General features: G+C 38.9%; 1 protein-coding gene across 17 annotated transcripts in view; it reads left to right on the plus strand.

Annotated features, from left to right (window-relative positions):
- Positions 1-17,985, plus strand: part of MAP7D3 (MAP7 domain containing 3) — a 46,231-nt gene that overhangs the window by 17,570 nt on the left and 10,676 nt on the right. For 2 of the 17 annotated variants that reach the window (XM_075106760.1, XM_075106759.1), the window contains exons 5-13: positions 1,786-1,900; positions 2,867-2,899; positions 7,869-7,970; positions 10,406-10,504; positions 10,906-11,004; positions 12,102-12,227; positions 14,343-14,488; positions 14,858-14,988; positions 15,573-15,817. In XM_075106760.1, the coding sequence (XP_074962861.1) occupies positions 1,786-1,900; positions 2,867-2,899; positions 7,869-7,970; positions 10,406-10,504; positions 10,906-11,004; positions 12,102-12,227; positions 14,343-14,488; positions 14,858-14,988; positions 15,573-15,817 (1,096 nt within the window). The remainder of the gene's footprint in view (positions 1-1,785; positions 1,901-2,866; positions 2,900-7,868; positions 7,971-10,405; positions 10,505-10,905; positions 11,005-12,101; positions 12,228-14,342; positions 14,489-14,857; positions 14,989-15,572; positions 15,818-17,985) is intronic. The other 15 variants (XM_075106763.1, XM_075106762.1, XM_075106766.1 and 12 more) reach the window with 15 other exon arrangements.

Genomic DNA, 17,985 nt, shown 5'->3' on the forward strand with positions numbered 1-17,985 from the left:
TGCGCCTAAGCCTGTAGTACATGTGTACATGTAATTCTGAGGATGGTGGATATGTTTTAAGTGGCCACTGGGGTGAATAATCAAGGAAGACAAGGACCAGCCAATGAATTATTGGTGTTAACCTTGTCTTTTACTTGGTCTCTGGAGGAAGATGGCTTTGTACATAGAGAGTTATACATGAAGAATCCAGCACATGGGAAAATGGTGTGCACTTGACCTGTAAACCTTGCTTTCAACCAGAAAGTGAAAACAGATCTTGACTTTTGTAGTCTGACATTAGAAAATAAATCACTTTTAAAGAAGCTAAGCCATTGTACGGCAATATTTGCCAGCAAGACGTCATCTACTCGTGTAAATATAGCAGATAGAAGTTCATGAAAAAGATAGTCTCCATCATTCTTGTTTGGTACTTCAGTCAAGTCTCATTTAGTTAATCACCTTCCTTAGATAAAGTAGAATAAGAAGCACAGTAGCAAACACTGTGGAAAAATAAGTGGTTTTCTGCCTAAGAAAGTCCTGAAGACAACTAGCTGTGGCTAGGGTTGAGATACCTGTCTTCTCACAGTTACTCAATTATCCAGTACAGCTGTGTAACTTATGTTGATGTCTTGAGCTGATAACTAATTTTCGATTGTGAAGTGAAGCCTATGGTTTTAACTACGACTTTGCAGAATTACCACACTGCAGATACCTCCATAATACATAATGTCTGGGTACTTTGGCGCCTTAGGTAAACTCTAGTTCAGGTGTCTTTAACAGAGGGAAAACTAAGCTTTATATTTCAAACAAAAACTTTCAATTTTATCTGCTGTCAGTGAATGGAATCCTTCCTCCCTTTCTTCCAAGTTTACTTTGTTATGCACTGCGACTTTTTCAGTTTGTGTTGTGAAATGATGTTGAAAGAAGGTGAAAGTCTTGTGTCTCCAAGAGGGGGAAATGTTTGGATAATGAGTCTCTTTGGTATCTTACTGCAGTGTATCGGCTGTAAATACTGCTTCAAAAGATCACTTGGGATATGACTATTCCAGAACAGAAATCTGTTGTTGACGCATGTATGGAAACCTAGCTGATTATGAAGAAGAAACAGTCTAGCATGGTTACAGTTCATCTTTATGCACAAGAGATAAAGTTCCCACATTAGCAGTTACTAGTCCTGGAGACAGAAGAGAAAGCTTCTTTCAGTCCTCTTTGTCCTGTCAGCAGTGGTTGCTGAGGCCTGGAGTTGATTGGTCTTTTTTGCAGTTCTGCCTTCATGTCTTGCTATTTCTGGTTTCATCATATCTCTATTAATGCCAGAATCTGTTAAGACTTGGGTCGGTGTTTGTGTGGTTCTATGAAAATACAACTAACCTTATACTTGGTATTTTATAATGGAGAATTTTTAGCAACATTTAGAAATAACTTCAGAATATAAATAGTTTAAAGGGTAAGCAATGATTTTTGCTCACTTTGGGGTTCATCCCTATTTAGAAAATAAGTAATGCTGTTTACTGAATAGGAAATCTGTTTGGTGGCTGTTTTAAGTAAAGAATAGAATAGATTATCTGTGCTTTAGCTCAACCTAATCATGTTTGCAGTGTTTTGAAACAATTAATTGCCTTTAAAATTCTTCACATGATAGTTTTTATAATATAATAACAAAATAATAAATAAATAAAATAAAATAAAGCTTGTTATTATGCAGTAAAACAGATTTTAAATCATAATGGGGGAAAAATATTTTGTCTTCTGGCATGGCTGTGCTTTATAGTTCTATAGCTTCATAGAGGTGTTGTTTGATGATAGGAGCGATATGAAGCAGTTATGCATCGCACCTTGGAACGGAGTCAGCGACTGGAAACACGACAGAAGAGATGGTCATGGGGAGGGTCCGTAACTCCAGATTCAGAGAGCAAAACAGGTAAGTAGCACCTTTTCTAGCATGCCTAAAATCACAGAATATTATGTACGAACACTGGCAGGTGCAGCGCTATTCATAGGGACTTGGGCATCCTTTCCTGTCTTGGCTCTTACAACAGGATCTACAGGTAGCTCTTGCAGAAAGCTTCATATCTGTACTTGCCCTGAAAAGCTGCTCAGACTTAGAGCTATTTTTGACTTTGGAAAGAACTAGAGAGAAGCCACATGGGAAATACACCTGGCAGCACTGCATTGCCAGCCCCCAGCCATCAGATAAGGGGAATTGTAATGTGTAATGTTAAAATAATTCCGATTCCTTCAAATGCAGCACATGTGTGCTAAGACTCATGATAAACAGAACAAAACAAAAAAAACAGTTGTACAGTAGTATTACATCTAAAACATTTAGACACACCTTTAGAGTTACAGAATGCTAACTGATTATTTGAATGACCAGTAATGGGTAAGGAGATGCAGTGGGCAGTGTCCAAGCTTCTTGGAGAATAGGTTCTGTTCTAGACTAGGTGATGCATTTTAATGCTGTTTAATTTGAGCTGAGATTGTTTCCTATTTCACACAATTAACCATTTGTCCTTGTAAACATTCTGGAATGAGACCAGGAAATCAGGATTGCAGTAGAAGGGATCTTTTTATGCACTCCCTAACTGGAAGACCCCGCCAATAAGTAACTTAACATAAGTTGTTGTCCAGAAATTAAAAGAAATAAAATAAAATAAAAAATGCTTCAATTCAGCCAATCTTCTTAATTGGTCGAATTGTACTTAGTGTGTTTTAGTAGTGTCTTCTGTCAGCTTGAATGTTGACTTTTAAGTGCTTATTTATAACATGTTTGAAAGTGCTTTGATATAAATTAGATTATGATATCCAGCTCCCCCATTTTTTGGTTAAGTTGTATTGTTTGCTATTTGACCTTATGACTTAGCTTACAAACCTTCTTCCTCTACAGAACAACAGACTGCAGATGAAGGTGGAACTGGTGGTATTGATTTCTAAAATGTTCTTTTTCTGTTGTTTCACACTCTCTACTAACCTTTTAAACTTGAGTTCTTGTTTCTCTGAAAGTAAGGAAAAACGTCGTCTTATAGATCTTTCCCTGGATCTTGGCCAGCTGTGCAGCAAATGTGATCCCTAAGTAGAAAGCAGCCCTCTATGGTTTTAACTATCCCTCCCAGCTAATTAAACTGCAGCTTAAGTCATTGCATCCTGAGGGAATTTTCAGGGAAAGGATATGTGTGCATTTGGGTTTTTAAAGATGACTGGGTACAGCGTGGGGGAGGAGAAGAGAAATTCTTAGTGGTATGTATTTGAATATAAATTAGCTCAGTAGTCTAAGCTTTTTTTTTTTAAAGGCAGTTTCAAACCCTTTCATTGTTTCCTAATTTGCAAAAAATACCTGGTAGGGCTTGGTTTGTTTTCTTTTTCCCTTGTTTTACCAGCAATTGAAGTAACATTTGCAAAATCAAATTATATTTTGCTGAAACTTTGTGAAAGGGAGTGGATCCTTTGTGCAGTTTGATACTTTTTCCAAGAAGAGTTCTGCAAAACCGGGTCTGTACAATTATCTAAACATAATTCTATATATTAAATGTGTTTTCATTGGATTTCTGGCACTTTACAGTGCACAGACTGAGCCATTCATAGAAATGCTTTGGATCACTGATATATTTGTCAAGGCTATATGTTTAATAAGCAAAATTTTTTCTTGTAGCTAGTTTAAGATGATAGCTCTCTGCTGAGACCCAGCTAAATCTGAATTCTGAAAATCTGTGCATGCTCACAGCATTACTAATTCAATACAGCTGTCTTGTAATGCTGACAATGAGAGACTTGAAAATGCAATGAAAGTCTGACTGAGTGTGATTTTACTACTGTGGCTTATTCTGGCAACACAGCAGAAGCATGTGTGTTTTATTTAACATCTCTCTTCCCTTTCTCTGCATAGCATGAATCCCTAATTTTCCTCAAAATTAGCCAGTTTGTCTGGATTGCTTTACCTTTTTAACATGTGTTTGTTGGATACATATATAAATTCAATTACTGTATTCCACATTACCAAATGCCATTTAACCTTGAAACTAGGAAATCACATTTGCTTTAAATGTTTAGGAGACCACTTTTTTTTTCTCCTCTATTATTCTCTACCTAAACTTTATAGCAAACATAAAATAATGTCCTTTGATTCTATGATTCTTTGCTCTCTCCTCATTTATGCGAGGAAATGAGTCTTGACTGTCCATGGAGGAAGACTTGAACCACGGTGCTGCTGAAGCACATTAAAAATAAAGCGTCTTCCAACAAACATGCTCCTGATGTAAAAATAGGCACTTAAGCTGTACCTTATGCATGATAAAGTAACAACAGGAGGAGCAGGTAAGTCCAGCTACTGTCAGTCAGTTTGAATAACCTGGCACCAAATTTGAAAAATTTGACTGTGGAGACAAACAGATAATGCAGCATTTGACCAAGACACTGGTGCATCCACACTGTTCTAAATTTGTGTTCATCTTTACGTTGAGATTTCAAAGGTACAGCTGTCTTACCTGGACTGGATAATATGGAATCACGATTGGATTAATGCTTCTCATATTTATTCCTATTTCAGGGTCGTCATTAGCTTTTTAACTTTCTGGAAGCTCCTCACCTAATTGTTACTTAAAATCTACCCAAACCATGTAGGATGCCTAAGTCTAGCCGGCTTTCTAAAAAATCCTTATTTGGTCCCTTTCACCTTATATTTGCAGAATTCCTGGAAAGACAACAGTTAGTTTGAGATTTCTGAAAAATAACACCATATGAGTTCTGCTACATTACATCATTGTGGCCAAGTAGTGCACCTTCTCTAACAGCACATCAAGAGCAAGATTCAATACAGCACTGTTTTTCCACCGTCAGTTTCTGTGGCAGATTTGGGACTAAAGGCTCCATTTCTTAAAATGAAAACTGTTGGGGGGAACAGATTTCAAATATTCTTCACATTATTTTAGACTAAAGGCTTTCTTGTCTATTGTATTGCTGTACAAAAAAAAAATTAGAACATCAGACACGTTCTTCCATGAACTGGCTGTGTCAACGGTAATATTTAGGAACATTGGCAGGTAAAGCAGCATTCGTGGGTGATAGAGGTGGTGTGCTCTGGAAAGTAAACTCCATGTAATTGAACACTTCAGCCATCAGCCATTCTGCGTTATGTACAGAATGTGATTCACTGAGACTGCACCAAGTACCCCGCCGATGGCCTGAAATTTAAAAAATTGATGGAAGCCCAGAGTCAAATGTTACATTAATGACATTGCTGTCAGTGCTAAGATGAAACATGCAGGGTGTGGGTCTGCCAGGAGAAGTGGCACGGCTGTGTAATAAAGCATCCTCGATGACAGAGCCCTTGTAAATGAGGGAGGTTTAGTGATGACTGACATTCAGGTGCATCTGTAGTGGAGACATGCTATTAGAATAGAAATTGGGCTGCCAGCATCTCTGCTTTCTAAATAGAAAGCTTCCTTGTCCTAGTAGAAATTTGGAGGGTACTAAGAGACAGATAACCTTATTTTATTTAGCCTAATTTTATCCCCCCTCAGATAGGCAGTGCTCCAGCACCCTCTCTCAGTGAAACTCAGAAGCTAAGTTGAGCTGCTCTGTCTGATAACGATTTTCTTAAGATGCGGTGTTTCCCAGCTCCTTACCCAGTTGCAGGCCTTGCTGCATGGCAGTCATCTGCTTGACTTGGCTTTACCACTACAGTTTGTTTTCCCCCTTCTGTTAAAAGCAATACAGGTGCTTGGTATTGCGTGGGACTGTGCTATATGTTTCTCCCATTTAGAATCCCTTGATGTGATTAATTTAACTTTCCCCCAAAATACAGAAGAGTAATTTACCTGTATAACCTGGCTGTCTTACCTGTATGACCTGGCTGTCTTCTAAAGATTTTTTCCTAGTGAATTGTCCAAAGCTTTCAGGTTTGCAGAAGCTATCTCGTGGTTGAGGTAGGGAAAGAATTGAGGCCACCTGATCATAGATTTGCAAAGGTATTGGTCAAAAAAGCATTAACTCCTTAAGATCTTAAAATTTTCTGGAAAAAGAAAACTCAAATATCTGTATGAATACCCTTTACCAATTAGATTTTTTCAGTCAAGGTATCAAAGGGGATATTAGCCCCTGCCCTCACCACTGCTCTCTGTTTCCCTGTAAAATAGAACCTGTTATTTGTTTATTGTTTAAATAGTCATATACAGGCTGTCATTTTTTCTTTTTAATCTTCTAGTAGAAGTTTCATCCCTTGTCTCTGCTAAACAGCACAGCCCATGTCCAAAACTTGTAAACTTGCTGGGTAGGAGTTACTTCTCTCAGTGTAGTTTTCCTCAAGGCAAGATTTAATTTTCTGCCCTCTGGGTCTTAGTAGGCGATGGACCAAATTTCAGATTTCATGCAAGTGCTAATTTGAACAAAGAGAAATTTGTATGAAGCATCTCCAGGATGTTTGGAGGCCCTTGACTCACATGCTTGAGCTCTGGCAGGAGCCAGGCTTTCTTTTTAAGAGCAGACGCTAGAGGGTAGTCTTTTCCTTTGAAAACACCCAAATACATGAATTATGAGTTTCCTGATTTTTCATATATAAAGCCTCTCAAGGCTGTCTTAGTTATCCCAGTACTCTCACTTCATTCACAGAACACCTTGTTTTGTTGTTGTGCTGGGAAGGTTCCACTAAGCTCAGGTCTTAATTTCTTAGCTGGAGTCAGTAGATCCCCCTTTTACCCCATGGAGACTTTGTTCTTGTTCACTGTGGCAAGAGCTTGACACTTCTGTAGCTTCAGCTCCAAAATCTGATCTTCACGTGAAATGGTTTTGTGGGAAGCCCCTATCTCAGGAAGCCTGGGTTGAGTACATGCGTCAAAAGTACGATGGAGAGGCAGGGCTGTCTGTAGGAATCCTTATGTCCTGGCTCTTGCTATAAGGAGCTGCTATAGCCTCTGTGGTGAGTAGAGCTGCTTTTTCCTTTGGTACTTATGCACTAATGAGTTTGCGTTAATCATCTTTGCCGTCCGGTATGCCAGCAAAATCAATTACTTGTGTTTGTATAGAATTTCTTGTGTTTATTATGCTAGTCTGCATTGCTTTGTGTGCATTTCTGTTTTCTGCTTATTGAGTTTCCATAGCAACAGGTACCTGCTTTTCCAAGGCTTTCACACTTTGGACTAGTGTTCATCCTGAAAGTACATTATTTGAAATTAAAAAGTGGGTGTCTATTTGGCTTGTAGTAAACTTGAAATTCTGCCATATGAGATGTGATTTTTAAGTTTGTATATGTATGTGCGTGTGTGTATACATTTACAAAAAAAATAATGCCTTATGGAAGTTTTTTGTCTGATGAGTTGCAAAATTGTTGGGAAACATGAATTTAAGGACTAGCTTTTTGAAAAATACCAGAAGTTTCTAGAATAGAGCAGCACTTGGGAAGTAATCAGAAATAGGAATGCTTTCCTGCCTTTCCTCAGGAATTGCTTTTATCCCTCTAAAAGCATTTGTTTTGGTTTGGTTTTGTTAACTAGTTGTTGAAAAACTGTTTTGACGTACCTTTGTGAAGAAATTATTGTTATTCGGGGGTGTTTTTTTACTTTCTCTGTCTTGCCAGTCTGCTAACAACACACAACCTCAGTAGCTTTTGTCTTTACATGTTAGGTGCACAGGTTTTAAAAATCACCTGTTTCCATACATATGCCTAAAATCCTGGCATTACTCCACTAAAACTAAATAGCCTTTTTTGTGCACTTAAAACTGGTGCTAATTGTATTGAGTCTGTTCAAAGCGGGGAGAAAAAACCCTCTGTTTCTCCGTAAGCAAAACTGGAAATAGCTTTCAGGATGCAATACTTCCAAAGTTAGCTCTCAGCAATCTGTGAAAGGTTCTTCCTCAGGTATGAAGGTGGATTCTAAAGTAAACGCTTCTTTACACAGCCAGCAAGCGGTCCACCTCCACAGCAAACCTCAAACAGACAGAAGCTTTCGTGAATAAACGGTTGTCATCATCTGCAGCGCTTTTAAATACTTCTGATCGAAGTAAGTGTTTGTGTGTCTGCTGGTAGCAGGTGTACTGCTTAACTGTTGTTTGGGAGGAGACAGGATGTGGAATGATACTCCTCTTCCTCCCTTGCTGTGTAATTCACTTCATATTTTGATCTCAAATGCATTTCATGCAATTTGTTAATCCAGCTTGACTGTTCAGGGCTTTGACCCAGTTGATGTGATCTCTGTTAGAGGAGAAGAGTAACGGTAAAGATTGCTGGTTTTTTATTTATTATTTCTGTAATTGTTTTACTAAAGTAAAATCTTGGTGAATGATTGATTCACAAATCATTTCACATCATCTTTAGGGGTTTGCATGCCTCAAATCACACCTTAAAATTTCAGCAAAATAGAAATAGTACAAAAATAAAGTTTGCCTTGTTCTGTTGGACAGCTCCAGTCATTTGATTGCCTGTGGGAAGGGAAAAATCCAGTTAGTTTTGACATCTTTCTGTTGTGCCAGTTCTGTACTCTATAGCACACACTTTTAATATTAGAATTCTGCTTTAACCAAATAGAGAAAGATGCATGAAAAACTGTGGCACCTGCGGGAAATTTTTGGGTGGGAGAGGATTGTTTTGACCTGGAGTTCTAGCATGATTATAACCATAGTGTGCAGTTCTGACACCATTTCCTTGCCCAGTAAATTAGTGTAATCTTGATACTGATTCTCAAATTATGCATTTCTTAAACTGTTAGCGCGCGCCACTGATTGCAAGCATTCTGGGTTACTTACTGTGCCAATGACTATCAAGGAATAGAAACGGCCTGGAAGCCAACTGTTTCTTTGATTTCTTTTTTTAAGGGTTTCTGAGAGCGTTTGCACTCTAGAAAAATGTCTGCCAATTTCTGTGGCTTTCAGTCTCATTTAGAATTGCAGTTTTGGGGTGGATGAAGCTCCTGAGTGCAGCGTGTCGTGTTTAAAATGTGCACCACCCAACTATTCTTAACAGGGATGCAGGGGATGGGATGGATCTCTGGTAAACCTATATGTGTGAGTCCTCTCTCTGCCTCCTCCCCTCTGACCTGTCCCGATACATGTAAGCTACTTATAGAGAGGGACTGTGAAACAGACCTTACAGCATGTTAAGTCAAGGTCATTCTGTAAATCATGGCAATCTACCATCTCCAAATCAAAAAAAAAAAAAAAAAAAAAAGATGAAACACAAGGAATTGTCCTAATCTGCTTGTTAAGAAAAATACAAATTATTTGCATGAGCACATCCCTTGTTTTAACCTGCAGTTTCCTTGTGGGGAATCTTCCCAGTGCTTCACAGGAGGCTGGCTATATGCCAAATGTTGTGGTTTTTTTCCCAAAATGATGAAAAGCATTAATAAGCTAAGAGCTATTTAATACGAAAACAAATTCAACTAGGTCTGCACTGCAGTGTTCTGTCAATCTGTAACCTTTGATCAGGTGAGCTGTGCTAGAAGAATCCCTAACATGGACACAGCTAACAGTGATTTTGCTAGTTCATGTTGGAAGGTGATGCACCAGAAAGACTTGTGCTTGTACACTGGATGTCTCGTAGGAGAATCAGTGAATATATCTATACTGGCATAGCTGCAGGGGCTCTGAGTCACTGGAGACTGATTGTGATTTTAAAATTATATTTATATATAATGTGTCTGCAGGGTTCAGCTCTGGATGTGAGTCAGAGACAAGGCTGTAAAGTACAAATTAAGCCACTAACAAAGGAAGTCACTAATTATCAACTAATTGGGATTGCTTTCAAACTCACTGTCATTCCTTGAAATCGTTTGTGAATCCTTGTTCGCTTTGGAGGACAAATTCTCAGGTGGCCTGAAATACAAGAAATTTGAACAAGACTCCAACAATATAGAGGTTGACTAACTGACTGGTTTAGATCACCACAGCAAGTTAGAGCCGTTCTATGCTCTCAATTTGGCAATTGAGAAAAAAGGTCTGTTTGGGAAATAATGGCTAAATTCAAACAACAGGGAATACAGTCACAGAATTAACCAGTTTGCTTCTGCATGTGTATCTGCCTGAGAAGGTGGAGCCGCAGAATGCAGAATTGAGAGGAAGATGCTTGTCCTGGTTGAACGGAGTATTTATTCAGCTGTGTTCTTTGTTAATTCTAAGCTGAGCACTTTGTTTCCTGCTCTTACTCTTATGGAATTGAGCAATGGCCTTATCCAATTATTTATTTTAAAAGGCGTACAAGGATGGTCTTGGTAGGTCAAACAAGAGGTCTGCTGCGACTAGCATCCTGCTGCTATGATCAGTAACATACAGGAATGTAAGAAATCATGCTTTATAATTCTTCCCTGATCCAGTTTTCCTGCTTCTGAAGGATTCGTACTATGAAGTGACTTACTCTCCTGTATCTTAGGGAAGTGGGGCAAGTGTTGGAGGGGACTTTTAGGCTTTTCAACAAGATTAATCCATGCGCTTTCACTTCCAGGTACCACAAAGAGAAGTGCCTCATTAAACAGACTGAATAACAAAGTTCCTCTACATTCTCAGCAGTCAGCACTCAAAGGTTCGCAGGTGGAACAGAAAGGTGCTAGAAACCAGTTTGTTTTGAGAATTGGGAGGCAATAAATGGGATATTTGAAGTTGGCTTTAAACCATGTCCCAGTTTCATTATAAATGTTTTTACTCAGATTTTCACTGCTGTACATGTAGTCTATGCACTCTGGCATAAATATTGTTATGCACATTGCAGTGCCAGATATTGGGTAACTGTGTCTATAAACCAGCTTATTCCTCTGAAAAGTGGAAGGGTGGGGAAGAGCAGACAAATGATAGCCAAACCACTTAGCTCATGAGAAAATAGGGCTTCATAATGATAGATCAGTGGTTTTAGCTGATTGGCAAAAGCAAAGCATGGGAATGGCAGTTTAGAAAATCATATATATAAGTATCTTGTTAAAAATAATCTTCCTTACGCTTGGTCTCTAGGAGGAACAGAGAAGAGGAGGAGCACATCTTTGAATAGAATGAGTAGTAAACCCCAATCCTCTCCAGAACTAGAAAAAGTGAAAAAGGAAGAAAAACCAGGTGGTTGTTTCATAAAGCTGAATATTTCTTTCTAAAGCCATTCACAGTAAACTTTGGATAGGCTTACTTTCAGTAGTTTCCTTGGTTCTTAAATTTTTAGGACTTTTTAATGACTTTTTAGTTATCCAGCGGTAAAGATAAAATTGTAAACGGTAAAGGTTAAATTTCTCCCTTTGGACAAAAAAAAGTGTCCTGTAAGAAGGACTTTGACTTTGTTAAATGGCACTGTAAGTAGACAGCAAAATGTCTCTCTGTGCAAGAGAGAGGCTTATTTGAAAGCTGGTCAGTTTAAATGTAAGATATAGTAAATATGTCACTGATATGTTCACTTCTTAGTTAAATCTTACCTTTGCTTTTTAAGCTCTCTTTCATTATTCAGTTTAAAAGCAACTTCTCGGTTCCTGCTGCTGGCCTAAACTCTGTGCATGCAAATGAAGGAAGAAACCCACTCTCACTTCAGTTTATCTTGGTCTGTGTATTCCCCACTAGGTTACAAATAACCTCTTTTCTAGGAGTCCTTCCTAAAGCTGAAGACTAGCAACTTTTCTAACACATCTTTCCCTTTGAGTGAACAATTCAGAAACTTTACTTTTTAGCAGCTATTGCCAGCAGTGGAAATTATGTTCTGCTTCAGAATCTTTCCTGTGTGGGAGGATGATGGGTGCTGTCCGTGTGAATTTGTGTGTGCAAATGATGCCTGACAATAACTATTCGCTTTGACTTGCAAGTGTTCTGTTTATTATGTCAGAACAGCCTTTCCTGCAATCTAGAGAATATAGGTCTGAAGAGCTGGGTCAAAAACTTCTCATACTTTGACTGACTTCAGCATTTATCTCTGTTGTACGTGTGCCAGACTTTGCACATTAAAATTATTAGTATTAAGCAAGCTGAGGACAAGAAGTGCAACATAAGAGATTGCAGCGTTTAACCCTTCTGTGCTTTTAGTTTGGATTTCCCTCTCCATGGCTTCAGTATTTTTCTTCGAAAACTGTTATGATTTGCAACAATGCTCACAGTCGTCCTTTGCTTTGTGTTGCTTGTCTTTTTCATTATATGATTTCATGTTGGATCCTTTTTGATTTGTTCCCATCATTTAGCTCGTCGCTCCCAGCTCAGTCCTTTGGACAGTAGCGTTATCAGTCGCCTCCTCGCCCCCACACAGGCCTCCTTAGCTAGGAGTAAAAGTGCTGCTACATTATCGGCTGATGGACAAGATCCCTCAGGTAACAGGAGGGCAGCAAAGCCTGGAAGTCTTATGCAGTTGCTCTTCAAGCAAGAAGTTATATGATAGTCGCTAACTGTACTACACCTCCGTATGAATCAGACAGTTAATATATGGTTATATATAATACTTATCCAGTATTTTCTTTGGTTAGTAATAACTAATTCATATGCTACGTTGCATGTTTACTTTACAAAACCATAGAACAATACTGGCTTTAAAACTCCAGTGACAGTTTACTTGCTCTGCAGAGACACAACCAGAGACTGGTGTTTTGGCTTTTGTTTGTGGTTTTTGGTGTGGTTTTTGTTGTTGGATTTTTTTTTTTAAACTGGCAGAGATCTGCATTTGGGTGTACCCTCAAATGAATCTGAGGCATGCTGGTCAGAGAACAGTGCTAGGAAATGAAAGGGGAAAAAAAAACCAAACAAACATATAATTTCAAAGGAGGCTGAAAGGAGTAAGTGCAAAGTCTGAATTTCTTTAGGGGGAGAAGTTCTCACAGGAACATGACAAAGGGATTATCTTAACATAAGTACAGGGAGCTCTGAGCTGGCGTTGCTCAGGCTGACTGTAGTGGTAGAGGCATACTAGAAGGAGAAGATACTGTAGAGAAACCCTGGCTGGCTCGAGCAATTTTATGTTGCTCCAGACTGAGCTGATAAGCCCACACTGTGGCTCAATTTAGTATTGGTGCAGGCATCTCTGCATTGTGGGCAAGCCCTAGCTGCATCTCATGTGTCTTACAACTGTTATTTGTTATAATAATGCCCCGTATCTGGAAGCAATGTGGAGTCCTTTCTCCTCTCTTACCTTACAACTTGCATTCCCAGTTTTGCTTGTTTCCTCTTAAGTATGTTATTCTGCCTTTATTTTTTATCTTATACCACTTGGTCCTTGTTGGAATTGGTGACACTTGTACACTGCTCCCATTTTGTCATAATCGGTTTTTACTTTTTTGGTTTGTAGTCAACAGTCATATTTTTGCACACCTATGTGCCGCTTTTATTTTACCATGAATATTTCCGTTCATGTCATGTGGGAAAATACCATCTTTTTCACGGTTACTGACAGCATGTGACTTATTCACTATTGCCAAATTAAAGATAACTTTTACATTTTTATCAGTTTACTTAGAGGTACTTTCTTCATTTCAGTAGAAACGTACCTGTGCTTTAGCACAAACTATGCACAAACAGAATGCAGTTCTCCTTGCACAAATGCTGTAAATATAAAAATAAAATGTATTTTCCATAAAGATACAAAATTAAGTGCCGGCATCTATCACAATTTATTCAGGCTATAGAAAAATCCAATATCTAGTTTCAGAAGTAGATTTTTACATCTATGTATGTTTATCAATCTGTGATTATGTTAGTGAAAAAAGCAATTGGAAGATGCTATTTCTTTCAATATTTTATTTGTGAAGAGGTTGACACGTCAAGTAGGAAAAGGTATTTTAGTTTAACAGTTGACCTTTTTCTCTTGATAGGTTTCTTTTACACCATCTATTTTGATTTGTTAATGTGGATAAAGGGCACACATATATAGTTATAAAGGGGTCAGAGAGGGAAAGTAGAATAACATAATGTTGCACAAATGCTTATTTCACAAGAAAAGTTTGTAAAGTAATGCTCAGATTCCTAATGTAATGCTGCTTTGTAAATACTCTTCGAAAAGAAGGATGATTTCCTCCTTGAGTATGGGGGAAACATGCTTAAAATTTGAACCTGTCATGAAGAACTTGTAAAGATAGATGCTAAGCCATTAAAGCTGAAGTATTTGTGATTAAATACAGCTCGACTAAAATTAAAGTAACACTGGTGTATTGCAAATTTAGACATTGTTTGGAAAAGCATTTTATTTTTATCTACTCCAGACTGCTGCTTTCAGAATGGTTTTATTCTTGGTGCTGTTGCTTCCAAAGTACTAATCATGTGGTGGTGGTGGTGCCTGTGTCCGTGACCCACTGCAATGTGCACTGCCTGCGTGTTTCTCTGTACGGTTTCTAACACACACAATCTTTCTTTCTCTCTTTCTCCCTCTTCCTTTTCTCCTATTCTTATGCTGTGCACTTGGTTCTCGTTTTGTCTTGTCAAATTCCTAACTTTTATAGAATCTCACCTCTGTCCTCGTTCAGCTTCAGCCAGTTCCATCAATTCCCCAGTCCCAACTCCTAAAGTGCCCGTGCGCAGTCGTAGCATCGACAGATTGAAGTCCTCTGTATCTTCATCTGATGCCAGTTCACCAGAACCAACCCAGGTTTGTTGAAAATCCACAGGAATTGGGTTTTTATTAATCAGGGAATTTGGAACACCTCAGGATGGGATCCTGTTTCAGCATTTTGCTTGCTTATCAAAGCATTCAATAGCATTTGCTTAAAAAACCACAGTATTGAAATCAAATTGGGCTTTTATGGTCCTTGATCTCTCTGGTGTCTTCAAGGCATATTGTTTGCTGTTTATGGTTCCCAAAGTTTAATTTAGGTAACATATTGACTGGGGCTGTGTTTTGGAACATAGAGGAAATGTAATACATCTTGTTGAGAAGGTGTATGTTTGTTGGGGTAGCAGCTTCTCTGTAATGTATTCTAGAGAGAGAGCATTATTTTGTTTTTATGTATTCTCTTAGAAATCACAGACAGAAAAACCATCCCCAGGTTCTGGTTTAAGACGTCCTCCCTCGCCATCTGTGTCTGCCCGTAGAAGATCCCCCTCTCCTGCTAATTTGGTGAAGCGTCCTCCATCACCTTCTACAGTTAGGTATGTGTCCAGGCTAAATATCTTCTTTTATTCAGAACAAAATGAAGGGTGCTTCCTGTCTCAAGACAGCTGTGCTGTTAGAATTTGGATGACCTATGCTATGGCATGTTAACACACATAAGGACTTCATTTTTGGTCCCGTTTCTCTTTTCCACAGTAGGGGTGCAGCTTTTACTTGAACCTTTGTCTCTTTTGTGCAGACAGAATGCGCCCTGGTTTTCTGTAGTCTGTGTGTTCAAACCAATAGGAAGCATGTGAGCTCCTGAATAAGCTAATCTGCCTGTACTAGTGTAAGAAATTTCTTGGACTGGAATCACAGGGTTCAGCTTTGATGCGGAGTAAGTGAAGGTCATGCTAGCAGCCCTGTTTTGCTGTTAGCCCACAAGTAGCCCAGTAGCACAGGTGCCCAGGGTATTTTGGAATCCTCTATTTGACTTTTTTGAGGAAAGCACCAGTAGCTCATGAGTGGATTTATTTTTAAAAGTGAGGTACATAATGTAAAGTAACAAAAGTAGACTGCTGTCCTCAATTGTGTGTTTGAAGTTTTCAGTGTTAGCCCTGAAAAATTTTCTTTATTTCAACAGACAAAAGACTCGCCCACCTTCACCTAGTGTGTCAAAACAAAGGCCACCATCTCCTACTCCAGTCTCTAAACCGGCACCCATCCAACGTCCACCCCTCACGCCAGGTGTTATAAACATTACCAAAAAGAAGGCTGAAGCAGAGAGCAAACCAAAGGATAAGAGCACTGAAGGAACAGGACAAGAGCAAGGTGCTTCACTAGCCTTGGACAGGGATGCGGTAGCAGCTAGCACAAAGACCAAAGAAGGTAAGTGAGTCTCAGTGACTGACACGCTCGTATTCAAGACATCTCCAGTGTGTGCTAGGCCTAGTGAAATAATTAATTTGTGAGGCAGACCACTGGAGGGTAAGATGCTTTAAGGCAGAAGTTGTTCACTGGTGATTATTTATACAACAATTTTACATGGTATGACTTTTGGGTGTGGATTTTAGTGCAGTAGTTGGTTTATTTGACTTGGAGATTTAAGTCAGAAGCTTTCAATATTACTGCTTGTACTATAATTTTAAGAAAAGCAGAAATCCTGGTTGCCTTTTGGACTTCAGCCACACTAGCTGAGGGATCTACTAGCTTAGGTTTGCAAAGTCAATAGTTAAACTCTGCAAAGGTCTTTAAGTCCAGTTGGTAGTTCTTAAAATTGCTTGTTTAGAGACCTGCTTGGAAGATGAAATCAGCTACTGGTGCATCACAGGTTGACAGCCAGTTTTCACAAAACTAGAAGCCTGCCTCAGTCTCAATTCCAGTGAACATATAGTCATTGCTGCTTCAGAAAAAAGTGGTCAGTTCACAGGTCACACTGAGAAATTATCGTGGTAGATTAAGGAGAGCCATATATCAGATAAGCAATTAGTCTAATCCACTTCATTGCGTCAAGTAGGCACAGCCTACTAGAAGGAAGCCTGGATGTCATAGTCAAATGTGGATGTTTGTATGAAGTTGCACATCCACCTTCAGTGTTACGTCATTTATCTTTGCAGTCAGAATGCCCATCCCTCGATGTGCTACATTACTGTGATAAATGTCTTGGATGCCTCGGAGGGTGCATAATCAGTTGTGATCAATAGCATTGGTTAGTTCAAACCTCCGTAACAATATGTCCTATTTATGCATCTTCCAGTTGTTCTGGAACAAGAACACATGTCCTTGTTCCTTGGACTGTATTAACCCAGTTTATCTGCTTCCATTTTACGTAATTGCTAATCTCCCAGCTAGTCATCTTTGTAGCGATTCCTACTGGGGCTGGGTGAGGCTCTTTTTCTTTGACGCATAGGCGATAAGGAAATAGTGGACATGGTCTTCAACATAGAGATGATTTTGTTAATCTCTTTGAATGTTTTGGTATACTGCAATATTTCTAAGTGAGGCAAAATCTTTGCTCTTAAAAAGAAAAAGTTGCTTTCAGTTTTAAAGGCAATTTTCATTTTACATGCCTGTGTAGGCAGTTCACCCTGTGGATTGGTGCAATACTATATTCCAGATGGTTTCTGAAGTCAGAGTGCATCAATGGATGGCATTTGGCAAATCAGTCTTTAGGCCTTCTAGGTTCAACCTAATTTGAGTTTTGTGCACTTGTATCTTCATAACATCTCTTTTCCTTCAAACTAAACTTGATTGCCTGTTGCTGACAGGCAGCAGCCAAGTTCTTGTCTTGTTTTTTGTGTCTTCCTACTAAAATATACTGTTCTGCAGTAGAATGCCTTTATTTTTCAGTGACTTGGAGCAGTTGTCATTTCTAGCAGCAGCCTTTCACAGCTTCTCTGAGAGTTAAAAGGCTTCTTTCAACTTAAAGCATAAGAAGTGCTCCTTCATGACCTCTCACCTTATGCATCATGATAGGTAATAAACTATCGTGGAGCCTCACCCTTTTGTGTCTGGGTAGTGAAGGCTTTGGAATATGATTCCTATAGTGATTTTGAATAAACGACTTGCCTTGAAATGTGATGGAATCTTCCCTCCATCCAACTAACAGTACATTTTACAGTTGTTCTGAGACATTTCTCTTGCCTATTTCCCTCTTTCCCCTTCCATCACAAAAAGGTCCTTTAAAAAAGACAGTTCTTACCAGAAGTGACAGTGGGAATACAAGGAAAATGGAGCTGAGTATAAAACACTGGAAGAATCTTCTTAAGGCATGTTAGCAATCATGTTGGGAAGTCCCATGTCCTGCCCTGTGGAAACAGGCTGTACGAGGGGTGCATGGAGATGGAAACACTATTGTGGTAACCATTTGGAAAACATCAGTAAAGCTTCAGAAGTGAAAATGCAATGAGAAGGTCCCCCATAGACTTGAGATCTCCTACCCTTTCGTTCTTTCCATATATGTGGTGTTCTGGATCATTGTGACTCATTTCCTTCTATAATTTTCAATACCAGATATTAATCATATTTCCAGCTATCATTATCATGTTAGAATCCTA

Source organism: Phalacrocorax aristotelis, chromosome 11, assembly GCF_949628215.1.
Source record: "Phalacrocorax aristotelis chromosome 11, bGulAri2.1, whole genome shotgun sequence".
In the NCBI taxonomy this organism is placed as follows: Eukaryota; Metazoa; Chordata; class Aves; order Suliformes; family Phalacrocoracidae; genus Phalacrocorax; species Phalacrocorax aristotelis.